General features: G+C 38.1%; 1 protein-coding gene across 1 annotated transcript in view; it reads left to right on the forward strand.

The window, feature by feature from the left end:
* CFAP95 (cilia and flagella associated protein 95) overlaps positions 1-19,015 on the forward strand; it is a 145,072-nt gene extending 126,057 nt beyond the window's left edge. Inside the window, exons 6-7 of the mRNA XM_072611315.1 lie at positions 7,568-7,636; positions 18,670-19,015. Of these exons, the coding sequence (XP_072467416.1) occupies positions 7,568-7,636; positions 18,670-18,678 (78 nt within the window). The 3' untranslated portion in view covers positions 18,679-19,015. The remainder of the gene's footprint in view (positions 1-7,567; positions 7,637-18,669) is intronic.
* Positions 19,016-21,356: the final 2,341 nt, after the last annotated feature.

Genomic DNA, 21,356 nt, shown 5'->3' on the forward strand with positions numbered 1-21,356 from the left:
CTCCTCTCACACCCACAATTACATTTTCCTGGCTCTCATCACCTCTCTCCCCTGGGCTTTGCAGTGGCTTCCTGCCTCCAGCCTCTCCCCTTTCTGATCCAGCTGCTGCATGACTCTCAAATTGCTAAAGCACAGGTTTGAGGATATTACTCACTCTACTGCAATAAGAACTTTCCAGAATTCCCTATTGCCTCTAGAACAAAATACAAATTTCTTTTTTTTTTTGTCATTTAAAGCCCCTTAGATCTGACTCCAGCCTACCTTTCCAGTCTTCTTACACTTTACTCCCCTTCTAGTACCCTATATTGCAACCAAACTGGACTACCTGAAGTTTCCCATGCTCAAGGACACACATACTCTTCAAGAACAGCCACCATTGCAACAAAACCCTACCATGTTTGAAGGGACAAATTTAAATTTAATCTGCATTATCAACATTTTCTCCTAACTCTCTGAAGTCTAGACAATCAACCAAATCATGAACCAAGCCTTGATTTGTAATGTCTAAATGTTCACACTGAAAATTTCAGCTTTCCAAAACCAGCCACATTGGCTCCAAACCACTATAACTATACATAAATCACCATTTGATTTTTTACCTTAATACATGCATGGAAATGCTCTCTTTTTCTTTGAAAAAAAAATTTCTTTTTAACTTTCAACATTCACTTCCATAAGATTTTGAGTTTTAAATTTTCTCCCCCTCCTTTCTCTACTCCCCTACCCTAGACAGCATGCAATCTGATACAGGCTCCACATACACATTCATATTAAATATATTTTCACATTAGTCATATTGAATACTCTCCTTTTTTCTTCTACCTCCTATAAAAGGTCTTTCCAGAGTTTAATAGTCCCACCCCCTAAAATGACTGTGTTTTGCATATATTTTGTATTTATTTATCTAGGTACAATTTTGTATTTACTTATCTAGGTACACTAGAAAATAAGCTTATCAATAGAAAAAAATAAGCTCTCAGTAGAAAATAAGCTCATCAAAAGCGGGACCTGTTTCATTTTTTTTATCCCTAGAGTCTAGTACAGTGGCTGGCACGTAGTGATAAATGTTTGTTGGTTTGAACCAAAGTTAAGTCATTTGGAAAATGTTCTATAGGAAGTAGGTAGCAAGAATCCAACCAGGTCCTCTGACTCATGACTGATTGATTATTTTTTCCACTGACTATACCAATCCCCATCTCCAGAAATTTCAAATGGGAAACACACACACACACACACACACACACACACACACACACACACACACACACACACACACCCACTGTAGTGATTTCCTGGAAACTGCCATGCTCCTGCTCTCTCCCTCTACTTCTGACCCAGAGCTTAAGCTCCCATGCTGGGTCCTGGGCTTCTGATTGGTGAACATTTGCTTTATCTTGTCCACTTCTAGTCAGCACTGTGCTACTTTTGGCCCATACCATCACCTCCCAACTAATCAAATCAATTCGTTGTTCAGTCATTCTCAGTATGTCCAACTCTTCCTGATCCTGTTTGGGATTTTCTTATAAAAGATAATGGAGCGATTTGCCATTTTCTTCTCCGGCTCATTTTAGAGATGAGGAAAGTGAGGCAAACAGGGTTAAGTGATTTGCACAGTATCACACTGCTAGTAAGTATCTGAAGCCAGATTTGAATTCAGAAAGATAAATCTTCCTGACTCCAGGCCAGGCACTCTATCTATTATGCCATATAGCTGCCCAAGAAAATCAATAATTAATCAATAACCAAAATAATTATTAAGGGTTTGCGATGTGCCAGGCACTGTGCTATATACACTGGAGGGTGTGTCAGTCAATCGATCCATGATCTTCATTTTTCTGACTTCCCTATCCTTCCATGCTTTCCCCTCCACCATTCCCCCCAATAGGTTCTCTTTTAGAAGAGCATCTTCTCTGCTTTACTTGTGAAGCTTAGAACAGGGTCTGACCCTTAGTAAGTATTTTTTTGTTCATTTATTCATTTGTCCTTGAAAAGCCCTATGGTGTAGTACAGATAAGGTTGGCCTTGGAATCAGGAAAACCTTCAAGAGAGGAAGTTCTGCCTTAGACACATACTAATTGTGTGATGATGAGCAAATAACCCCTATGAAACTTCCTAAGTCTTTAAGTTACAGAGGAACTGTCAGACAAAGATGAAGGGAGTTTCCACGCTGGGAGCTTCCAATAGAATCAAATCACTAGTCCAGTCTAAAAATAAATATAATTTTTAAAAAGGATCTCAACCTCATTTGGGGGATTCCTATTATAAAATAGAATGGAGTGGAAAAGCATTTATTAAGTGCTTGCTATGTACTAAGCCTCATGCTAAGAGCTGGTGATACAAATATAAAATCAAGACAGTCCCTGCTCTTAAGAAGTTCACATCTAATTAGGAGAGACAATAAGCAGAGGAGAGTTCAAGTTTATGTTCAAATTGATAGCAGATGGAAAATCCAGGTAGAACTTAGGAAGGGAGTGTAGAAGGGTAGCCAGCAAAGCCTAGAGGACCTTGGGGAGTAATGGCAGGGCAGATGGTCCTTAGAAGACAGTGGATCAGAGTTAAGTAATAACTAATTATAACAACTAGCCTTTATAATAGCACTTTAAAATTTGAAACGTACATTAGAAATCTAATTTTATCCTCTTAACAATCCTGGGAGGTACACGCTATTACTGTCCTCATTTTCTAGATGGAGAAACTAAGGCAGACAGAGAGTTAAGTAACTTGCACAAGGTCATCCAGCTAGTAAATGTCAGAGGCTGGATTTGAACTCAGGTTTTCCTGACTCTAGGTTCAGTGGAATTCCAGTATTGAGTGGAATATTATTCATAGTGTGTTATTTAGAGACTTTGGGATATCTGTATCAGAGGCAGGGATCTGAGGCTGGGAGGTCAGCATCCTTTTGACAGTGAGCAATATTTTCCTAGTAAGAAGTTGGCAGTTGAGCAGTGAGGGTTGGTTGGTGAATAGAAAAGTTGGTAGCTCCCTTTGGGAGCAACAAATGTTGCTTATCTCTCTTTCTGATGCCCATTCTTATGGACTGAGAGGCAGAGAGGGTAAATCTTAGGGCTCCCTACCTTAGGGCTGGTGCAGGTGGCTGGTTCTTCTTGGTTGTATATTTTTGGCTAAAGACTACACTTCAGTTTTCCTCTGGCTACATTTCCAGGTTCATGTTGCCTCTGAAGTGTGATTAGCATTGTCTGTCTGTAAGCTGTATCTGAAATATGGTTATGAAGTTTTGGACTCACTTGTTGTCCCTGCTGGCTGCCTTCAAAATAATTCTTTTCTAAAGCAGCCATTTAGCCAGTAAGATTTGAGAATGACCCATTTAGAAATCTGACGCTGACATACTCAGTTTTGAGGCAGCTGGTACCATGGATACAGTCTTAAAAACATCAAATACATAATTCCTCACATTCATAGTGAGTGCTGTGTTGTACAGAGAACAAAGACGGTTTCAGAATCCCAGAGTCTGAAGGCATCTCAGAGGTCATCTTGTCCAACTCATATTTGAATAGAAATCTTCTCTATGACATCCCCAAACCACTAAGAACTTCTTTTCAATGACTCCCAGAAAAAGAGAAAGCCATTGCTTCCCCTGGCAACCCATATTTGAGCTTAAATCTATTTCTCTTCAGCTCCATGCCTTTTCCACTGTCTGTCCCCCATGCATGTTCAGCTCTCCTTGAACACCTTCTGGCTTCCTTGTGCTCCTTCATACTGAACTCAGATCCCACCTTCTACAGAGACTTTTCCCATTCCCCCAAGTGTTAGTAAATCCCCTCTGAGATTACTCTCCATTTATACTATATACAGCTTGTATGGTGGCACTTGTTTGAATATTGTCTCTCCCTTTAGATGTCAGTCCTTCAAAGATGGGGCTCTGTTTCTGCCTTTCTTTGTATCCCTAGCACTTACTATATGGCCTAGTATATAATAAGCACTTATTATATATTATAATATATTATTATGTTAATTATTATTATATAATAAGCTTTCGTTAATGTTTCTAGATTGGTTTCTCCTACAATTTCTCTCTGGAACCAAGCACAAAGAGTCTAATGACTCTTCTACGTGAGAAACCTTATAATATTTTAAAAATCTTATTATGCACCCCAGGGCAGCTAGGTGGCATGTTGAATGGAGAGAGCCAGGCCTGGAGTCAGGAAGACTCATCTTCCTGAGTTCATATCTGACCTCTGGGATTTACTATCCGTGTGACTCTGGGCAAGTAATTTCACACTGTTTGCCTTAGTTTCTTCCTCCATGAAAGGAACTTGAGAAGGAAATGGCACACTTCTGCAGTATCTATCAAGAAAATCCCAAATAGGGTTGGATGTGACTTAAACCCTCACTGTTTTCCAGGTTTTCTCTCTTCCAACCTAAACATCCCAAGTTCTTCCAATGAACCTCCAGTCATATCACCATGCTAATAAACCTTTTCTGAGTACTCATCAGCTTTTTAATGTCTTTCATAAAATGTAGTGGTCAGAGCTAGACAAAATACCCCAGATACAGTGTGACTGAGGCAGAATAGAAGGCAAAAAAGTTTCAATGACCTGGTTCTTCCCACCCCCCTTTTTTAAAGCTGAAACACTTGATTTCACTTGTGTTGGAAACTACCAGTGAGGAACTTCCTCCAGCAATACAGTTAAGCACTTTCTCCACAATGTAGTCTTACATTCAAGTTGTTTCAGTGGGTGGGACACTAAAAGTTTCAATGACTTGTCTAGGGTCCCTTAGCTGGTATGTGGGAAAGGTGGTATTTGAACTAATTCTTTCTGATTCCAAAGCCTCTCTTTATTCATTATGTCATACTGTTTCACTTAGTGTGATCTCTGGTTACATTATCATTTGCGGGTTATGTTATACACTTTGCTTGTATAGAGTCCTGGTCCAGGAGTGATGAAGACCTGAATTCAAATCCAGCATTAGGCACTTACTAGTTGTATGATCCTGGACAAGTCACTTAACCTGTTTGCCTCAGTTTCCTCAGCTGTAAAATGGGACAATAATGGCACCTATCTCTTAGGGATGTTGTGAGGATCAAATGAGATAGTAATTATAAAGTGCTTGGTACAGTACCGAACATGAAGTAACTGCTATATTAATGTTATCACTATCATTATTAAATCCCACAAATCTTTTTCTGCAAGTTTTCCACCCATCCTTCCCTCAATCTATGCTTTATATCTTCAGTTGCTTTCTTTCAGCTCAAGTAGTAGGGTTTTAGAGTTATCCCTATTTATAGTTATCCCTATAGATTAGGGCTCACGCTCTAAACTGTCACAATTGCTTTCTATCCTAATTCCGTTATCCAATGAGTCAGTCATCTTTCCCAACTTTACGTCATCTGCAAATCTGATAAGCTTCACTAGCACCAAGGACAATCCCTTGGAACATTTCGGAGAGACCTCTCTCCGAGCCGCTGTCAATCCACTAATGACACTTCGTCAGTTCCAGCCATTCAAAGTCACCTGACCAGGCTGTCATCTGGTTGATACGTATGTATCCATCATGCCTCCAAGGAGAGTGAGAGAAACTTTGTCAAACTCTGTGCTGAAATACAGCTGTAATATCCATGCTGATAGCCCTGTCAAAAACAGAAATAAGGTTAGGCTACTCTGGCCTGTTCTTAATGAAGCCATTTGGGCTTTTAATGATTGCTTTTTCTAAATTCTCACAAATTACTCCTCTAATTATTTCTTCTAATAACACATATTACATTTTGCCAAGAATGTAAACTAAACTCATTGGCTTACAGTTTGAAGATTCTAGCCTCTTTCCTTTCTTGAACATTGGGATGATATTTATCCTTCTTCATTCTCTGTTTTCTTTCTAATATCATCCCAAACAGCTCAGGCTTATCAATCATTACTGTAGTTTTTTCCCCCAATCTTAGGATGTAATGTTTCCCAAATAATGATAATAATAGTTAACATTTACATAGTGTTTACTGTGTTTTGGGGCAGCTAGGTAGTGCAGTGGTTAGAGCACTGGAGTTAGAATCACAGAGCTTTATCTTCATGAGTTCAAATCCAACCTCAGATACTTACTGGCTTGGTGACCCTGGGTAAGGCGCTTACATTACGTTTACTTCAGTTCCTCAACTATAAAATGAGCTGGAGAAGGAAATGGCAAACCACTCCAGTATCTTTGCCAAGAAAACCGTAAATGGGGTCACAGACTCAGACATGGCTGAAAACAATTAAGCACATACACTACATTCCAGACACTGTGCTAAACATTTTGCAAGCATTATTTCATTTGATCTAGAAAACAACCCTGGGAGGAAGGTGCTATTATTATCCCTATTTTACAGATGAGGAAATTGAGGCAGACAGAGTTTAAATGACTTGCCCAGGTTCACATAACTAGCATCCGAGGTTGCATTTGAACTCAGATTTTCCTGATTCCAGGTCCAGAGCTCTTTCTGCCACACCAGCTAGCTGCCTAATGATTTGAATTCATTCGAGCAAATGAGATTGGCTACTTATCATCTCAATTATCTCAGACTTTTTTATCTTGAGTTGCAACTTTCAGTTAACCACTGCCCTTTTTGTATCTGGGACAGCGCTCTCCCTTTCATGCCTGGAGCTCTGCTTGCTCTTGACTTGGGGGAGTTCTCCATTATCACACTACTTGTTGGTTTCCAGTCATCTTGAATCCATGCTACACCCGTTTCCACCTCTAGCTATTATAGCCAAAATCAGATCCATACTATTACTCCTGGGAAAGACAATTCAATCAGTTGTCCTGTGGCTCTACTCACTATCCCAGGGATTTTAGAGACCAAATCACTCTTCCCTCTTCCTTTCTAAGTGCAGGGAATACCTTTCTTGTATATGTATCCCAGCACTTGGCACAGTGTCTAGCACATCAAAAGGGCTTAATAAAATGCTCTCTGTTTCTGCTTCTGTCTGTCTGTCTGTCTCTCTCCTTTCTCTCTTTTTCTACCCCATTTTCTCCTCTTTCTCTACCTCTCCTTTCTCTTCCCTTTTTCTTTCTTCCTTCCCTCTCTCTTTTTCTTTTTCCTATTCCTCCCTCTCTCTTCCCTTTCTTTCTCTCCTTCCTTTTCCTTTTTAAATCTCTTTCACTTTCTTTCTTTTCTTCCTCTATTTTCTCTTTCATCAGTCTCTTTTCTTTCTCTTCTTCTTTCTCCTCCTCTCTTTTTCCTCCTTCCCCTTTCTCTTTTTCCCTTTTCATTTTTCCAAGTTACATTATTCTTGATAGAGAAAACAGAAGCAAAATGAGAATTGAATAATTCTGCCCTCTCTCCAATGTCCATTACCTTCAACTTCTCCACTCCATATGGCTGTCTCCTACAGCTACAAATAGTCACACTCTTACCCAGAATTTTTCAATTTTTCCTTTTTGTTTTTTAGCCATGACTCCTTAGTGTTGTTTAATGAGGCTCCAAAGATGTGTACTACTTTGTCCAATTTCATCTGGAGTCCTCTGACCATTTTATTTAAAGTATTTTGGTTTTTGCTATTTTGGGTTCCAGTTCTAGGCACTATTGTTTAATAATAAACATTTGAAACGATTACTCTTTGTTAATTCATTTTAGATGTCAAAGCAAATACAGAGTAAGACTGTGGACACACTTAAGAGGGATGCTCAGAACAATAATTCATGGGTAAGTTTGCATCGATCACCTATAAATGTCTCAGATCACATTCTTTAGAAATTTGTTGAGACCTCTCATATATACAGTTTACCTATTTTAGTTTAATAATTTGGCCAGGTCTTAACAGATCATGACTATTAAATTTGATAGTTGCTTTCTTATTTCAAAAATCATGTTTTTATTTTTGGACAATATATATATATGTATATATATACACATATATACATGTATAAGTATATATACATAAATATTTATACATATATGTATAAACATGTATACACATATAACATGTATAGAAAAATATCACCTTCATGCCCCCATACTCTTTAAAAAGTAATGTTATTTATATCTTTTGTTTTTATTACACAGACTCCATTTCGCATTGTATCCCTCCTTTCCCAGAGAACTAGCCTTTATAAGAAAGAATGAAACAAGGATAAAAAAAAACCAATTTGGTAAAACTAATGCAAGTTTGATGTTATACATCCCCATAGTCTCTAACCTCTACCCACTGCATTTTTAAGTAACACAATTCAATACTTGTGTGATATCATGAAATGAGCACTGAATCAGGGAGCTGGGTTTTACCTTCCATTCTGGTACTAATTAACTTCAAAACTTTGGACAAGTTATTTGACTTCCATGAGCTTTATTTAGTTTTCTTACAAAATGAGAGTGTTGAAGAAGGTAACTTTTACTAGTTCTGATCTTTTGGGATTCAGTGATCTGACACCTACTATGTGCAAGGCATGGTGCTAGTTATGGGGGGAGACAAAGATAAATGAAACACCTTCCCTGACTTTAGACAGCTTAGAGACTAGTTGTGGAAATAAGAAAGAGATTCACAAAGCTGTCATGAAAATGGCGTGATTGGTGTATACAAGAGGTTCCAACAAATTTTCGTGAGAGTTTTGAGGAGAGATCAGTTGAAGCTAGGAGGATTGGAAGAAGGTTTCTTAAAAGAGGGAGTATTTGAAATAGGTCCTAACCACTGGGCGGTACTTCAGGTTAAGTGAAGTCAACAAGTATTTATAAACCATTACAACAGTAATAACAATAGCAGTTATATAGTGCCTAACATATACCAGGCGCTGGGCTAAACACTTCATAAATACCATCTCATTTGATCCTTACCAGCAACCCTGCAAATAGGCATTGTTATTATACCTCCATTTTACTGAATGAGGAAATCATGGCAAACAGAGGTTAAGTGACTGACTCATAGTCACGCGGATTTGAAAGACTTTGCCTATAGACTATTATGTGTATTATTAGACTTAAGTCACAGTAATATTTTTATTTGCCTCTTTTTTTGTTTTAAGAGAAGGTTCAGTTCTTGGTGAAGGGGGAGGCAGGATGCTAAATTCAAAAATCACTGATGGAGAAATAAAAATCACTAATAAAACTTTTAAAATAATTTATTATAAAAAAATTGACATTAATACACATTAGTTAAACTTCCTCTCAACTTAATTCCACAGGCATTTATTAATGATGATAATAATAATAGCTAACATTTATAAAGTACTTTACATATGTTGATCCATTTACATGTTAACTCAAAATTCTCATAACAACCCTGTATATTATATGTATATAACAACCCTCATGCTATCTCTGTTTTACTGCAGTGTGGAGGGGTTAAATGACTTCCCCAGGGTCACACAGATAGTAACTATCTGAGGCAGGATTTAAAATCAGGTCTTCCTGATTCCAAGTCCTGTACTGTATCTGCATAGTTAGATACTGTGTGCCAGGTCCTATGCTAAGGGCTAGAAATACAAAGACAAAAATGAACACAACTTCTGTTCTCAAGGAACTTATATTCCATTGCATTATAACTATATACATTTAAAGAAATCAATTTCAACTCATAAAATATCCCAAGTTCCCTCACCATTCACCCCAAGTCTTCATCCATCCATCCATCCATCCATCCATCCATCCATCCATCCATCCATTCAGATATCCATCAGCAAATATTAATTAAGTGCCTATTGTGAGTGAGACACTGGAGTAGTCTGGGAATACAAGACAAAAATGAAGCAGTACCTGCCCTCAAGGAATTACATTCTGTCAGATTCTTTTTTTTGTCTATTTTTACTTTTTTTTTTCTTTTATACTGGCAATTTGGTTTTCTGATTCTGATTTTTTTCTCTTTGCATTTGTTCATAAAGATCTTTGCAGATTTTGTCCTATTCTTAGTACTCATTTGGTCTTTATTACATTAGAATATTCCATTACATCTACTCTAGACTTTCGATTAGCCTAATTGGTGATAAATCACATATTTTGAGAAAGAAAAAAGATTCATCAGATGCCTTCAAGGAGTTTAGAATCTGAGAAGGCAAATCTCACAGGCAAGTAACAGATGATGATAAAGTATTAAGCTGTGTTAATGATTATAAATGTAATAGGCAATCAAAGAAGGGGCAGATAAGTGTGGGATTTAGGGAAAAGGTAATGCCCAGTTAGGGCTTTGAAGCTTGGATAGGCTCTGCATAAGCAGAAAAGACATTAATGATAATACCACTTATACAGTGCTTACTAAGTGCTAAGAGCTTTTCAATTATCATTTCTTTTGATTCTCACAACAACCCTAGAAAGGAGGTGCCATTATTATCCTCATTTTGCCAATGAGGAAACTGCGGCAAATAAGGGTTAAATGATTTGTCCATGGTCACAGAGCTAGTATGTTTCTGAAGTTGAATTTGACCTCAGGTCTTCTAGACCCTAGACCTAGCACTTGATCGACTTTGCTACCAGGAGAGAACAGCATGGAAGAAAAGGCTGGGGAGTGAGAATAAGTATGGCATATTAAAAGAGAAGAAAGACTAGTCTGTCTAAAGTGGAGGGTCACTGCTAGGAAGTTGGGAGAATGGAGGGTTGGAGAAGATTATGGAGGCCTTTGAAAATCAGACAAAGGAATTTAACTTGAGAAAAGGGAATAGGGAGACATTGTAGGTTTTTAGAGCAGGGGAGTGACATAATTAAAATATTCTGATTCTTAATTAGGATATTCATCAGGATTATCCTGATGTTATTGTACTAGTCAGATAGGAAGTGGAAAAGATTGGAAGAAAGAGACCAATTGGGAGAATTTCTGGAGATCTAAACATGAGAATTATGCTAGTGGGAATCTTAGTGATAGATTTCACAGAGGAAGTGAACAGAAATAAAAGATGTCTAGCTTGGGAGACTAGAATGATAGTGCCATGGCAAGAATGGGAAAGTTGGGATGTGTATCAGTCCAGGTGGTTATGAAGATAGAATGTCAGGGCCACACCAGGTTTAACTACACTGCAGAACATCCAAATGGAAATGTCCTACAGGCAACTGAACATGTTGGACCAAACAAAGTGTCAGGAGCCACAGAGATTTGGATATTATCAAAATGGAGGTTTTAGCTAAACTCATAGAAATGAGTGGGATTTCTGAAGAATAGTATACAGAAGAAAAGGCAGGTGAATAACGTCAGGATCCCTTGCGAGGCTTTCTGGAAATCTAGACAAAGGAGATAGTCAAGGAAAAAAGTTGTACTAGAAAAAGACAGAGAAATAGAATGATCAGAGAAGTAGAAAGAGGGTGATAAGAACTGCTTGGTTGGTTGGTTGGTTAGTTGTTGTCCTTTATTCTCATCACATCACCATGTTGGAGTCAAGGTACACGTGTGTCAAACTGTGGCTGATCGGACCAATATAAGCTCAGAAGGCTCTACCACAGGTCCGGCACAATTAGTCCACCTGAACATTTGGAGTGGAGATGTCTCTAAATTTGCCCATCTCATGTTTCTTTTGAGCTAGTGTAATTCTGCTTTGCTCATAGAGAATAGTACCTTCTTGGATTTAGGTGCACCATACTGGGTGGTCCTTTGTCAGAATCAATCATGCAATTGATTCCAAAGTTCCAAGTGATGAAAACAGAGCATAACAGAAGTCAAAGACAGAAGCAAGGGTTGATTAACAGTGTCAAATGACATAGAAAGATGGAAGAGCAAATGAAATAACATTTGCAAAACACTTTGTAAACCTTAAAATGCTGTGTAGATAGTATTAGGGCCTCATATCTGTGATTTCACTGTTATAGGGAATTCTCAGGCAAGGAAACTCCTACCAGTGCAAGTCAGCACCTTCTCTGCAACGTATGTCTTTTTTTCCCTTCTATTATTATTAATTTATTTGTTTTCAGTTTTCTACAGTCAGGAAGACCCAGGTGTGCCTCTTTCACATATTAGCTGTGTGGCCATAGGTTGAGTCATTCAATTTCTCATTGCCCCAGGCAACTCTGAAACTATAAATTAAAAATAGTTGTCCATATGCTACAGTGAAAATAATTTCCACACCAGGAATTCTCCTTACTATTGAAATTAGGGGTCAAAAATGTTAATTAACATTAATGAAGATGGAGTAAAGGCCTTTGCATTTGGCTAATAGATCATTGTGGTATAATGTAGGTGAAACTAGATTAAATCCCAACACTTCCAAATAAGCAGACAAGTGCTCTCCAGAGGCAGTAAGCCATTAGAAAAGCAAAGACTTTATGAAATCTGAAAGGGACAGAATCAGCAGGAATTGTTGGACCAGGGGCTCTGATGAGAATATCCTTGAATATCAAGTTAACTTCTGGAGCTTAGCTGATTATGAGTGTTAATTAGCTGATATTACTTATCTAATGGAAGAGGGTTTGGCAAAGCAATTTTCCTAGTCCTTTGAATCATTTTATCCACAGAAAAGTCTTAATACTTTCAATTTGGAAGCCCTGGTTTGTGGATTTAGAATGTTCTACCTATAGTAAAACATTTTCCAAAAAGGAAAAAAAACCAGCAGCAATTGCATGTTATCTAAGATTTACTATATTCTTTGCATCATCCAGAGCAAAAGGAAACCAGCTTCTTGCTAAGCAAAGGTTTATATATTTAGTATGAGAATATACAAAGGAGTAATGATTTTATTATTAGGGGGAACACCCTCAACCAAGGAAGATTGCCTAAGGCAGGCAGAGGTTAAGTGGTAAGTTGAGGGCATTCTTCTAAGTGTCTGAGATAGGCCTTTCACTCAAGTTTTCCTGACTATAAGCCCAGTTTTCTCTACTATGCCATGCTATCTTTTTACATTTAAAATTTCATATATACTATATAGACCAGATATATACTTATATATCTAATATATATGTACACACACATGCATGTATGCATATATACATACTTATGTACATTTAAATTCACATACATATACATACACATACACACAGATAAAATGTAGCACACATATACACATATGCATCAAAAAGGAAAAGAAACAGATTTTTGACAGATTTTTTTGAGGTAGGGAAGATAAAGTTAGGGGAACGGATGTGATTTAATTAGTATAGGTGTAATGGTAACTTAAATGGGAAGATGTTTTCCATCCATAGGTCCTTATGATCTGCTTAAATCACATAAAAGCCTAAGTCACATGCGGTTGGCAGGAGCTTGCTGAAAGGGTGGAACAGGAAGGGTGGAAACTGAGAGGAAGTGAGAACAGCTAGGGCTGAGAGAGAGAGGGCACAGGCAAGCAGACAGCTAGGCTCCAGAGTGTTTGCAGAAAGGCCCCATCAAGATGGGGGAGGTTTGGGAGTGGCTTTGTCCCCTACAGCACTAATGTGTATTGACTTCTTGTCTACTATGGTGGATTTGACTTTCTTGTGTTGGGATTCATCTTTCTGGTGTCTGAATAAATGTTTTTCTTCTGCCTTGTGTGTGGACAGTCTATGATACTTTGTAACTGAGAACTACACTGGCATATTCATAGTCACCACCAGTGCTGTGAATATTGCCTTGGTGATACAATACAGAACTCTTGGTGTGGAAAGTGTCTCTACCTTGTGGAGATATTGAGGGGTTAAATTAATTTCCCATGGCCTCAGAACCAGTAGATGTCAGAAATGGACTGAACCCTGGTTTTAGGGAAAAGTTAAGCCACTCTCCTATAGTCATACAACCAGAATATATTGGAAAGGGAGGTTGAACCTATGTCTTCCCTGATTCCAAAGCTACCTTCTCTAACTATTCTACCATATAGCTTCTCTTATGTCTTTTTATATTCCTTTGAAAATAAATAAAGCAAGTAGAATGACTATAGTCTCAGTTCCAAACTTCTGTTATTGATTGTAAAGTTCCTTGAAGTGTCATATGTTCCTGATCAGCAATATTATAAGAGTAGATTACTTAATTGTTGTGATTTCTTATCTACTGAAAATGTGATGTGTGTGTGTGTGTGTGTGTGTATGTGTGGATAAAAGGACATGCTATAAATTGTACCTATTGGTTAGCTGATTGAATTCAATGACCTCGGAGCACCATAACAGACTGAAGTCTATCACAAATATATCACCTTTTATTTCAGCATTCAGACTGCAACAAAGAAAAAAAAACCCCAAAACATTTTAAAACTGATTTGAATAGCAAAAACCCACCCACTAGTTCTATTTTGGAAGTCATAAAATTTTAATTTCCCCCTTTCCCATGTTAATTTCGTTTGGAACAGATGTGTGTGTATGCAAATGGGTGTGGGTATCTTAGAACTCTCTCTTTACCCTATCCATGTACAGATAGTTGGCATATAATCGTTTGTAGTGGAGTGTAGGTGTTGCTCCTGAGTTTGAACCAAATTCTCTTTAGAGCCTAAACTGGGATCATTTTCAGACTAAATAAGTTAGAAGTCAGTTACTTTTGGATATGTGAAACAATGCATCTCCTCTAACTCTAAAACTATGCATCTTCTCTTTGCATGAAGTGGGCAATGTAATGATTTGCCTTTTTTCTTAAGCACTTTTGCACTGATACATTTATTCTTCTTTCTTAGAGTCACATCCATGACTCACTAGATTTGGAAAGTTGCATGCCAGGGCCAACCCAAGTAGTATGGCCTGCATTACAGAATCGGCTTTGCACCCAAGAGTCATTCAACATGGAAAAACCTGGAAGAGAAAAGAGTCCTTTTAAATCTCATGAACTTTAAAAAATATTCTGAGTAATTTCACTACATATTTTTATTTTCAGCAGACTTTACTTGGCATTTCAGTCAATCAGTAATTATTTAAGTGTTTTCTATGCATCAGTCACTGTGCTAAGTATTGGGGAGATAAAGAAAAATTTAAAAATCCCTTGCCTCAAGGAGTTTATATTCCAACAGAAGGAGAAAACAGTTATATCCATAGGTATATATAAAATTCATACAGAGTAGATGGAAAGTAATCTTAAAAAGGAAGGCACTAGCAACTGGTGGCATCAGGAAAGGTCCCCCTCCCTTTCTCTACAAGGTAGCGTTAGAGGTAGGAGAACAAAAAAAATTTTGGGAAAACCCAGAGAGGAATAAGTATTTAGGAGAAGGTAACTGATCATCCGAGATGTTGCTGAGGTCAAAAGAAAGAAGAATTGAGAAAAGGCCATTGAATTCGGCAGTGAAGAGATAGTTGGCAGCTTTGGAAAGGGCAGTTTGGGCTGATTGATGAGGTTGGAAGCTAGACTAAAAAGAAGGAGAGGCAAAGAGATACAGGCACCTAATGCAGAAAGCTTCTTCAAGCTTAGCTGAAAAGAGGAGAAGTAAAGGACAGTTGTGGGGATGGTAGCTTCTAGTGAGACAGGTGGATAGCACATAGAAAGAATTGCATTCCAATCTGGCTGCAGAAACTTAAGTTGTGTGATTCTAGGCAAGTTGCTTAACTTTTGTTTACCTCAGTTTCCTCAACTGTAAAATGGAGATAACAATTGCATCTGCCTCCCAGAATTGTTGAGATACTATTATAAAGTGCTTAGCAGTTCTGGACACACAGTAGGCTCTTAAAAATTGTTTTTTTTCCTTCCTCTCTAGTGAGGGTTTTGTCTTTTTGTTTGTTTAAAGGATAGTAAAGTTACAGGAGTGTTTAATAGGTAGGGAAAAGAACCAGTAGCTGGGGAGATATTGAAAATGAAAGACACACACACACACACTCCCGTGTGTTTCATTTTCAATGAGAGAGAGAGAGAGAGAGAGAGAGAGAGAGAGAGAGAGAGAGAGAGAGAGAGAGAGAGAGAGAGAGAAGATGAAAGCAAGGATAATCTGCTGGAGAAGACAGAAGGGGATGGGATCAAGGATATGCACAGAAGGTTTGACAAGGCTTTGGAAAGGAGAAGGGCTTCCTCTTCCTCAGAAACTGGAATGAAAAAGGTTATATGGGAATTCTCAGGGAGATGTAAGATGGGGAGAAGGAAACAAGTTCTTGGCCAATGGCTTTATTTTTTTCAGTTAAGTATGATGCAAAGTTCTTAGCTGAGAGTGTGAGGGGAAAGGATACCCTGAAAAGCTTGAGGAGAGAAGACAAGGTTTGGAAAATCTGCTGTGGGGTGTAGGATATAGACTTGATTAGGGAGAAGTAGAAAGATTGTCTTGTAGTGAGGACCCAGTTGAGTTTAAATAACAAATTTGTGGCAGACCAAGTCAGCCCAGTTTTGTGATTTCCTCTAGTTCCATTTAGCAGCACAAAGGACTGAGATAGTGGGAGTCCAGGACTGGGGTCTGACCAGGTGGAATGGATGATATGACAAGGGGGCAAGGAATTAGAGAATACAGGATAGTGTGGAGTTGAATTAATTCATCAAGGGGTGAGGGGGAGAAGATTGGGAAAAGTGAAGAATGTAGATAGAGCAGGGTCTGATGGTTTGGGAAACTACTAAAGGGAAGAGACTAGAAGTCATAGTGAAGGCATTAAGAGGAACAGAGGGAATAATAAAGGATAATGGGCAGATGAAGGAATTCCAGAGTTTGTGAATATAACAGTAGAATACTTGTGAGTGAGACTATCCTTGTGTGTAGCTAAGGTGGGGTGGAGGAAGGTCTTAGAATTGGGAAGATAGGATATTAGAACACCAATATGTCCTTTAAAGATTCCCAGGATGAGGATAGGAGTCAGGGTGGAGAGGAGAACTCTCTTAATTTAAAATTTTGTAAGAGGACTCAGAAAAATGAATCTGGTTCTTTATAACAATAATGAAGTCCACAGATCAGAAATGCTCTGTATCCTGCACTCATTTGGAAGTGAGAAGGCTGCAGCTGCTGACAATAACCCTAAAAGATTGCCTGTAGGCAGCATATAAGAGCAGGAGAAGCCAGCCCTTAGACTGGTGTTTGTGTTGGCCAATTTGCAGTTGCATAATGTGTGTGTGTGTGTGTGTGTGTGTGTGTTAGAAAGAGGGAAGGAAAGCAAGAAAGCCAGGTGAATCCTCTTCATAGTAGGGCAATGTAGCTCGAGGGAGTCTGATTACTTGGGTCGTTTTCCTCGTATTGGGTGTGGTGCCATGAAAAACCTTTTGTGCCAGGCTGAGGTTCAAGCTGCCTGAGGTCTTTGACACAGAGAAACACATAAGAACTGGTAAATGATTCTGTATCATTAGGTCAGTGAAGGCTGTGTCCTTGATAGAATCTCTGAAACCTTCTTTTCTTCAACATACCTATGTGAGAAGACTTGACAGTTAAATGGCATGGCAAAGATCACTCACAATGAGATCTTAGGAAGGAGCTGGTCTGTTTTTTAGCATCAGGGCAATGCTTATCACAATTTGTTTGTACAAATTGGACACCCTGGACCAATTTTATGCTAGTACACTCCTCTTCCCTAGGGTCAAATCCTTGGGAAAAAATAAACAAATCAATATTGGGCAGGCTAACTTGTCATGCTTCAGGAGAAAGAGGAAGGCTCATTTTGTGCAGATATTTATTGGACAGCCCTAAAAACCCAATGATCAAACCACAATGTTAGGACTACAGCTGCTACTTTTAGGACTGTTATGGACAGGACTGCTAGCTACATCAACAGTTTTTTGTTTTGGGAACCCTTGATCATATATCACCATTAACAGCGCCACCTTTAAGCACTTATGAAAACAATGTGTGTTTATCCATTTATCAATGGATAAAAATAACAGTGTTTAGTCACATCACAGGTACTCAGTAAATATTTGTTGATGGATCGATGTGTCATTTTTTCATCAGTGAGATGTTCATACACTTTTTTTGAGTCAGGAACCTAGCCATCTGGTGAAGGCTGTGGACAACTTCTCAGAATAATGCTTAAATTCAAAAAAAAAAAAAAATGAAATACACGGAATTACAAAAGAAGTGAAAGGTTAGTGAAAATAAAGATTAAATTTTTTTTCCATCCAAGTTCATGGACGCCTGGGTTAAAAACCTACAACATTGAGACATGCATCCTGGCCCAATGACACACATTTGTGAAAAGGTCAAATGGGATGATGATGATTATTTTTAACACACAAAAACACTCAAATTTTTTTTTTCCATACCCATTTTCCTGCCTTAGCTGTGGATCCAGCGTAAGGAAATTAGAAGTGTTAAGGGTGCTACTTTAGTAAGGGTGTCATTTCATCCAGATTTGGAGGGGAAAGTCTTGGGGGGAGTGAAGCAATGGGGAGGATATATTTAGGAATTATTAGAGAAGGAGTTTGAATGGTCAGGATCATTTTTAGCCCCCTTCAAATCTGGCAACCATGGGAACAGAGGTAGTAGGTGGGAATCCATGGGAGAAAACTGCACAGAGATTCCTCTAGCTTACCTGTGCTTTCTTAAAGTGTAACAAAGCAAATGAAAGAAGGAAAAGAGGAAGAAAAATACTCTGCCACATTCCCAAGGACCTGAGATAGAACTGGGAGCATCATGAACAGAGGAACCAGCATGGTTACTGGATTCACAATCCTCCCTGTGAGGGAGTCCATAAATAATTGCTGGGATTTTTAGATCTGAAAGAGATCGGCATGCCTCATATTACAACTGAGGAAAGTAATGAGCAGGAGTTAAGTGATTTACCCAGGCTATTCATCTAGCTAATGACAGAGATAGATTCCTTCCCTTGCACTGCCTTGGACTCTCAAAAATGTCTGCTTATTTATAGGGTGTGATAACTACAGGGAAACCTCCCCAAGAGGCTTCCAGTGTGATTGTCATTGTTTGGGTACCTTTGAGCTGTAACTACATGGGCAATATGGTGATTTTATTTATTTATGTTTGTAGAAATTATGATGAGCCCCAGAATCGTGATCATTCCCAGGATCATGGACCTCCACTCCAGCTTCTGTACCTCGCTTGATATTGCTTCCCTCCTACATCCAACCCAGCATCATCAAATTCACTACAATTCATGTGCAAGGGGATCTTGGAGGCACAAACCACGTGCACATTAGGTAAATGGCAGTGATGTTGTGTACCTCACTTTGCCTGGTACACATATATTTATTCCAATTCTCTTTTTGAGTTCATGTTTTACCTTCCTTTTCCAGTAGAAATCCAAGCTTTTTGCCCTGCTCACCCTAGTTTCTTTGGTTGCCATGAAATAAAATCCTTTCTCTCTGAACTCAAATCTAGCTTTGTTCTTTGTTTAAAAGTGGTCCTTGGAATCTGCTCATAGAATAACCCTGAAATAGGCTTTGTGTTTCCCTGGGTTCACCATCCAGTAGAATGTAAGCTCTTTGAGGGAGGAAACTAGTTTTAATATCACCTTTGTTTCACCAGCTCCTGACATATAATCAATATTTTAAAAATGCTTGTTGAAGGTTGGTGATCAATTCCCTTAAGCCACTTCTACTCAAGCAACTTCCTAAAAGTGCCTTACTTTTTGCATTTTTTATTTTCCTCCTGCCATTTTAATTTTTCTGAAACCATCAAAGTATCACCAATGTCACCATCTCATGGCTTCTGTTTCCCTATTCTGAGTCCCCATATCTTATTGGTGCCATTTATTCCACAAATAGTCTCTCACTTATTGTCTCTCTACTCAGTAGGATCTCAGGATCATGGGTTTAGGGATGAAAAGGACCTTCAAGATCTTCTAATACAATTCATTCATTTTATAGTTGAGAAAATTGAGGGAACACAAGGCTAGAAAACTAAGTCACTTATCAAAGGTCAAACAGGTAGTTAATAGAGGGTCTAGATTTGAATCCAGGTTCATCTTTATTAAGATGCTACAATGTGGAATCCTTACAACTTGATTATAATCTGATTGCTTTAAAGATAAGATCAATTATTCCCCAAATCACCTAGAAATATTGGAGAGGGAATTTTTGCAAAAAAAAAAAAAGGTTAGTAATAATTCTGTTTTTTTTTAAATCAAAAACAAATTACTTTATTTTTTAATTAGCAAAATTTTATTTTTTATTTCTCATCCCTTCCACTGAAGAAAGAAAAAAAAACCATGAAATAACAGAAAACTAAATCCCCAAGAAAACAGCAGTAGCATCAGCCCAGTCCTTGCCTCCAGAGTTGTGTAGAATCTGACTCTAGCATCAGGTTCAAAGTCAGAAAAGAGGCTGGAAGAATGAGCAAATTTTTTTAAAAACTCACCATAAAATCTATAATGGGGACAGAGACATTTAAGACACAAATTCAGAAGAATGACTCTAAAATATATATAAGTAAAACCTCAAAGGAAAACACTGAGCATAAATTCAACTTGAATTCCTGGAACAGATGAAGCAAGAGCTAAAAAAAATTAAAATAATTTCAAAATGTTTCTGTCAATGAAATGAGAGGACTAGAGAAAAAAATGGAAAAGAATTGAAAGAAAGAGTTGTAAAGAGTATTAACTGCTTGGCACAAAAAGTGTAAAACCTTGCCCAAACAGCAAACTCCCTGAAAATTAGAGTGGACCAAAGCTAATGACCCTCTAAGACAACAAGAAATATGAAAATAAAGTTAAAAACCTGAAAGAAAAATAAAATCCAAGATATTTCATAGCAAAAACAACTGGTCTGGAAAGCAGATTAAGGAGAAAAAAATTGAGAATCATTAGACTATCTGAAAACCATGACATCGTGTATTATAAAAAATTATGAAAGACAAATCTTAGAAGTAGCAGGCAAAGTGGAAGCAGGAAGAATCTAATGGTCATTTACTGAAAGAAATCCCCAAATGAAAACTGACAGTGACATTCTAGCCAAAATTCTGAGCTTCCAGGTCAAAGAAAAATAAATACTGCCAGCAGCCAGGAAGAAGTCACGTACTGAGTAGCCAATTAAAAGGAGTGAAGGGGATGAAATATAATATCCCAGGAGGCAAGAGCTATAGACTTCCAACCAAGAATACTTACCCAGAAAGATTGAATATAATCCTAGAGGAGAAAAAATATGGATTTTTAATAAAATAGAGAACTTCCAAACATTCTTAATAAAAAGACCATAGCTGCATAGAAACATCGAAGTTCAAACACAGGAGTGAAGGGAAACATATAAAGGTAAATATGAACAAAACATCATAAATGTTTAAATAAGCCTAAAGTGCTTGCATTCCTTTTATGAATGCAGATCTAAGAACCTGGGATAGCAGGCCCCCCTGTGTATGTTGGGCTGCCTACTGATACAGATGACTTCAGAAAAACTTGGGAAGACTTGTATGAACTGATGCAGAGTGAAGTATACAGAACAAGGAGAACAATTTAGACAATTACAATGATATTGAAAAGATACTGAAAGACTTTGAAAAACTTGGCAACTCTGATTAACACAATGACCCACCACAATTCCAGAGGACTCATGGTTAAACACATTATCCACCTCTCGATAGACACCTGATGGAGTCAGAGTGCAGAGTGAAGCACATTACTTTTCCTCCCCTTCTCTCTCTCTCTCTCTCTCTCTCTCTCTCTCTCTCTCTCTCTCTCTCTCTCTCTCTCTCTCTCGTCTCTCTGTCTCTGTCTCTCTGTC

This window comes from Notamacropus eugenii, chromosome 1 (genome assembly GCF_028372415.1).
Source record: "Notamacropus eugenii isolate mMacEug1 chromosome 1, mMacEug1.pri_v2, whole genome shotgun sequence".
Classification (NCBI taxonomy): domain Eukaryota; kingdom Metazoa; phylum Chordata; class Mammalia; order Diprotodontia; family Macropodidae; genus Notamacropus; species Notamacropus eugenii.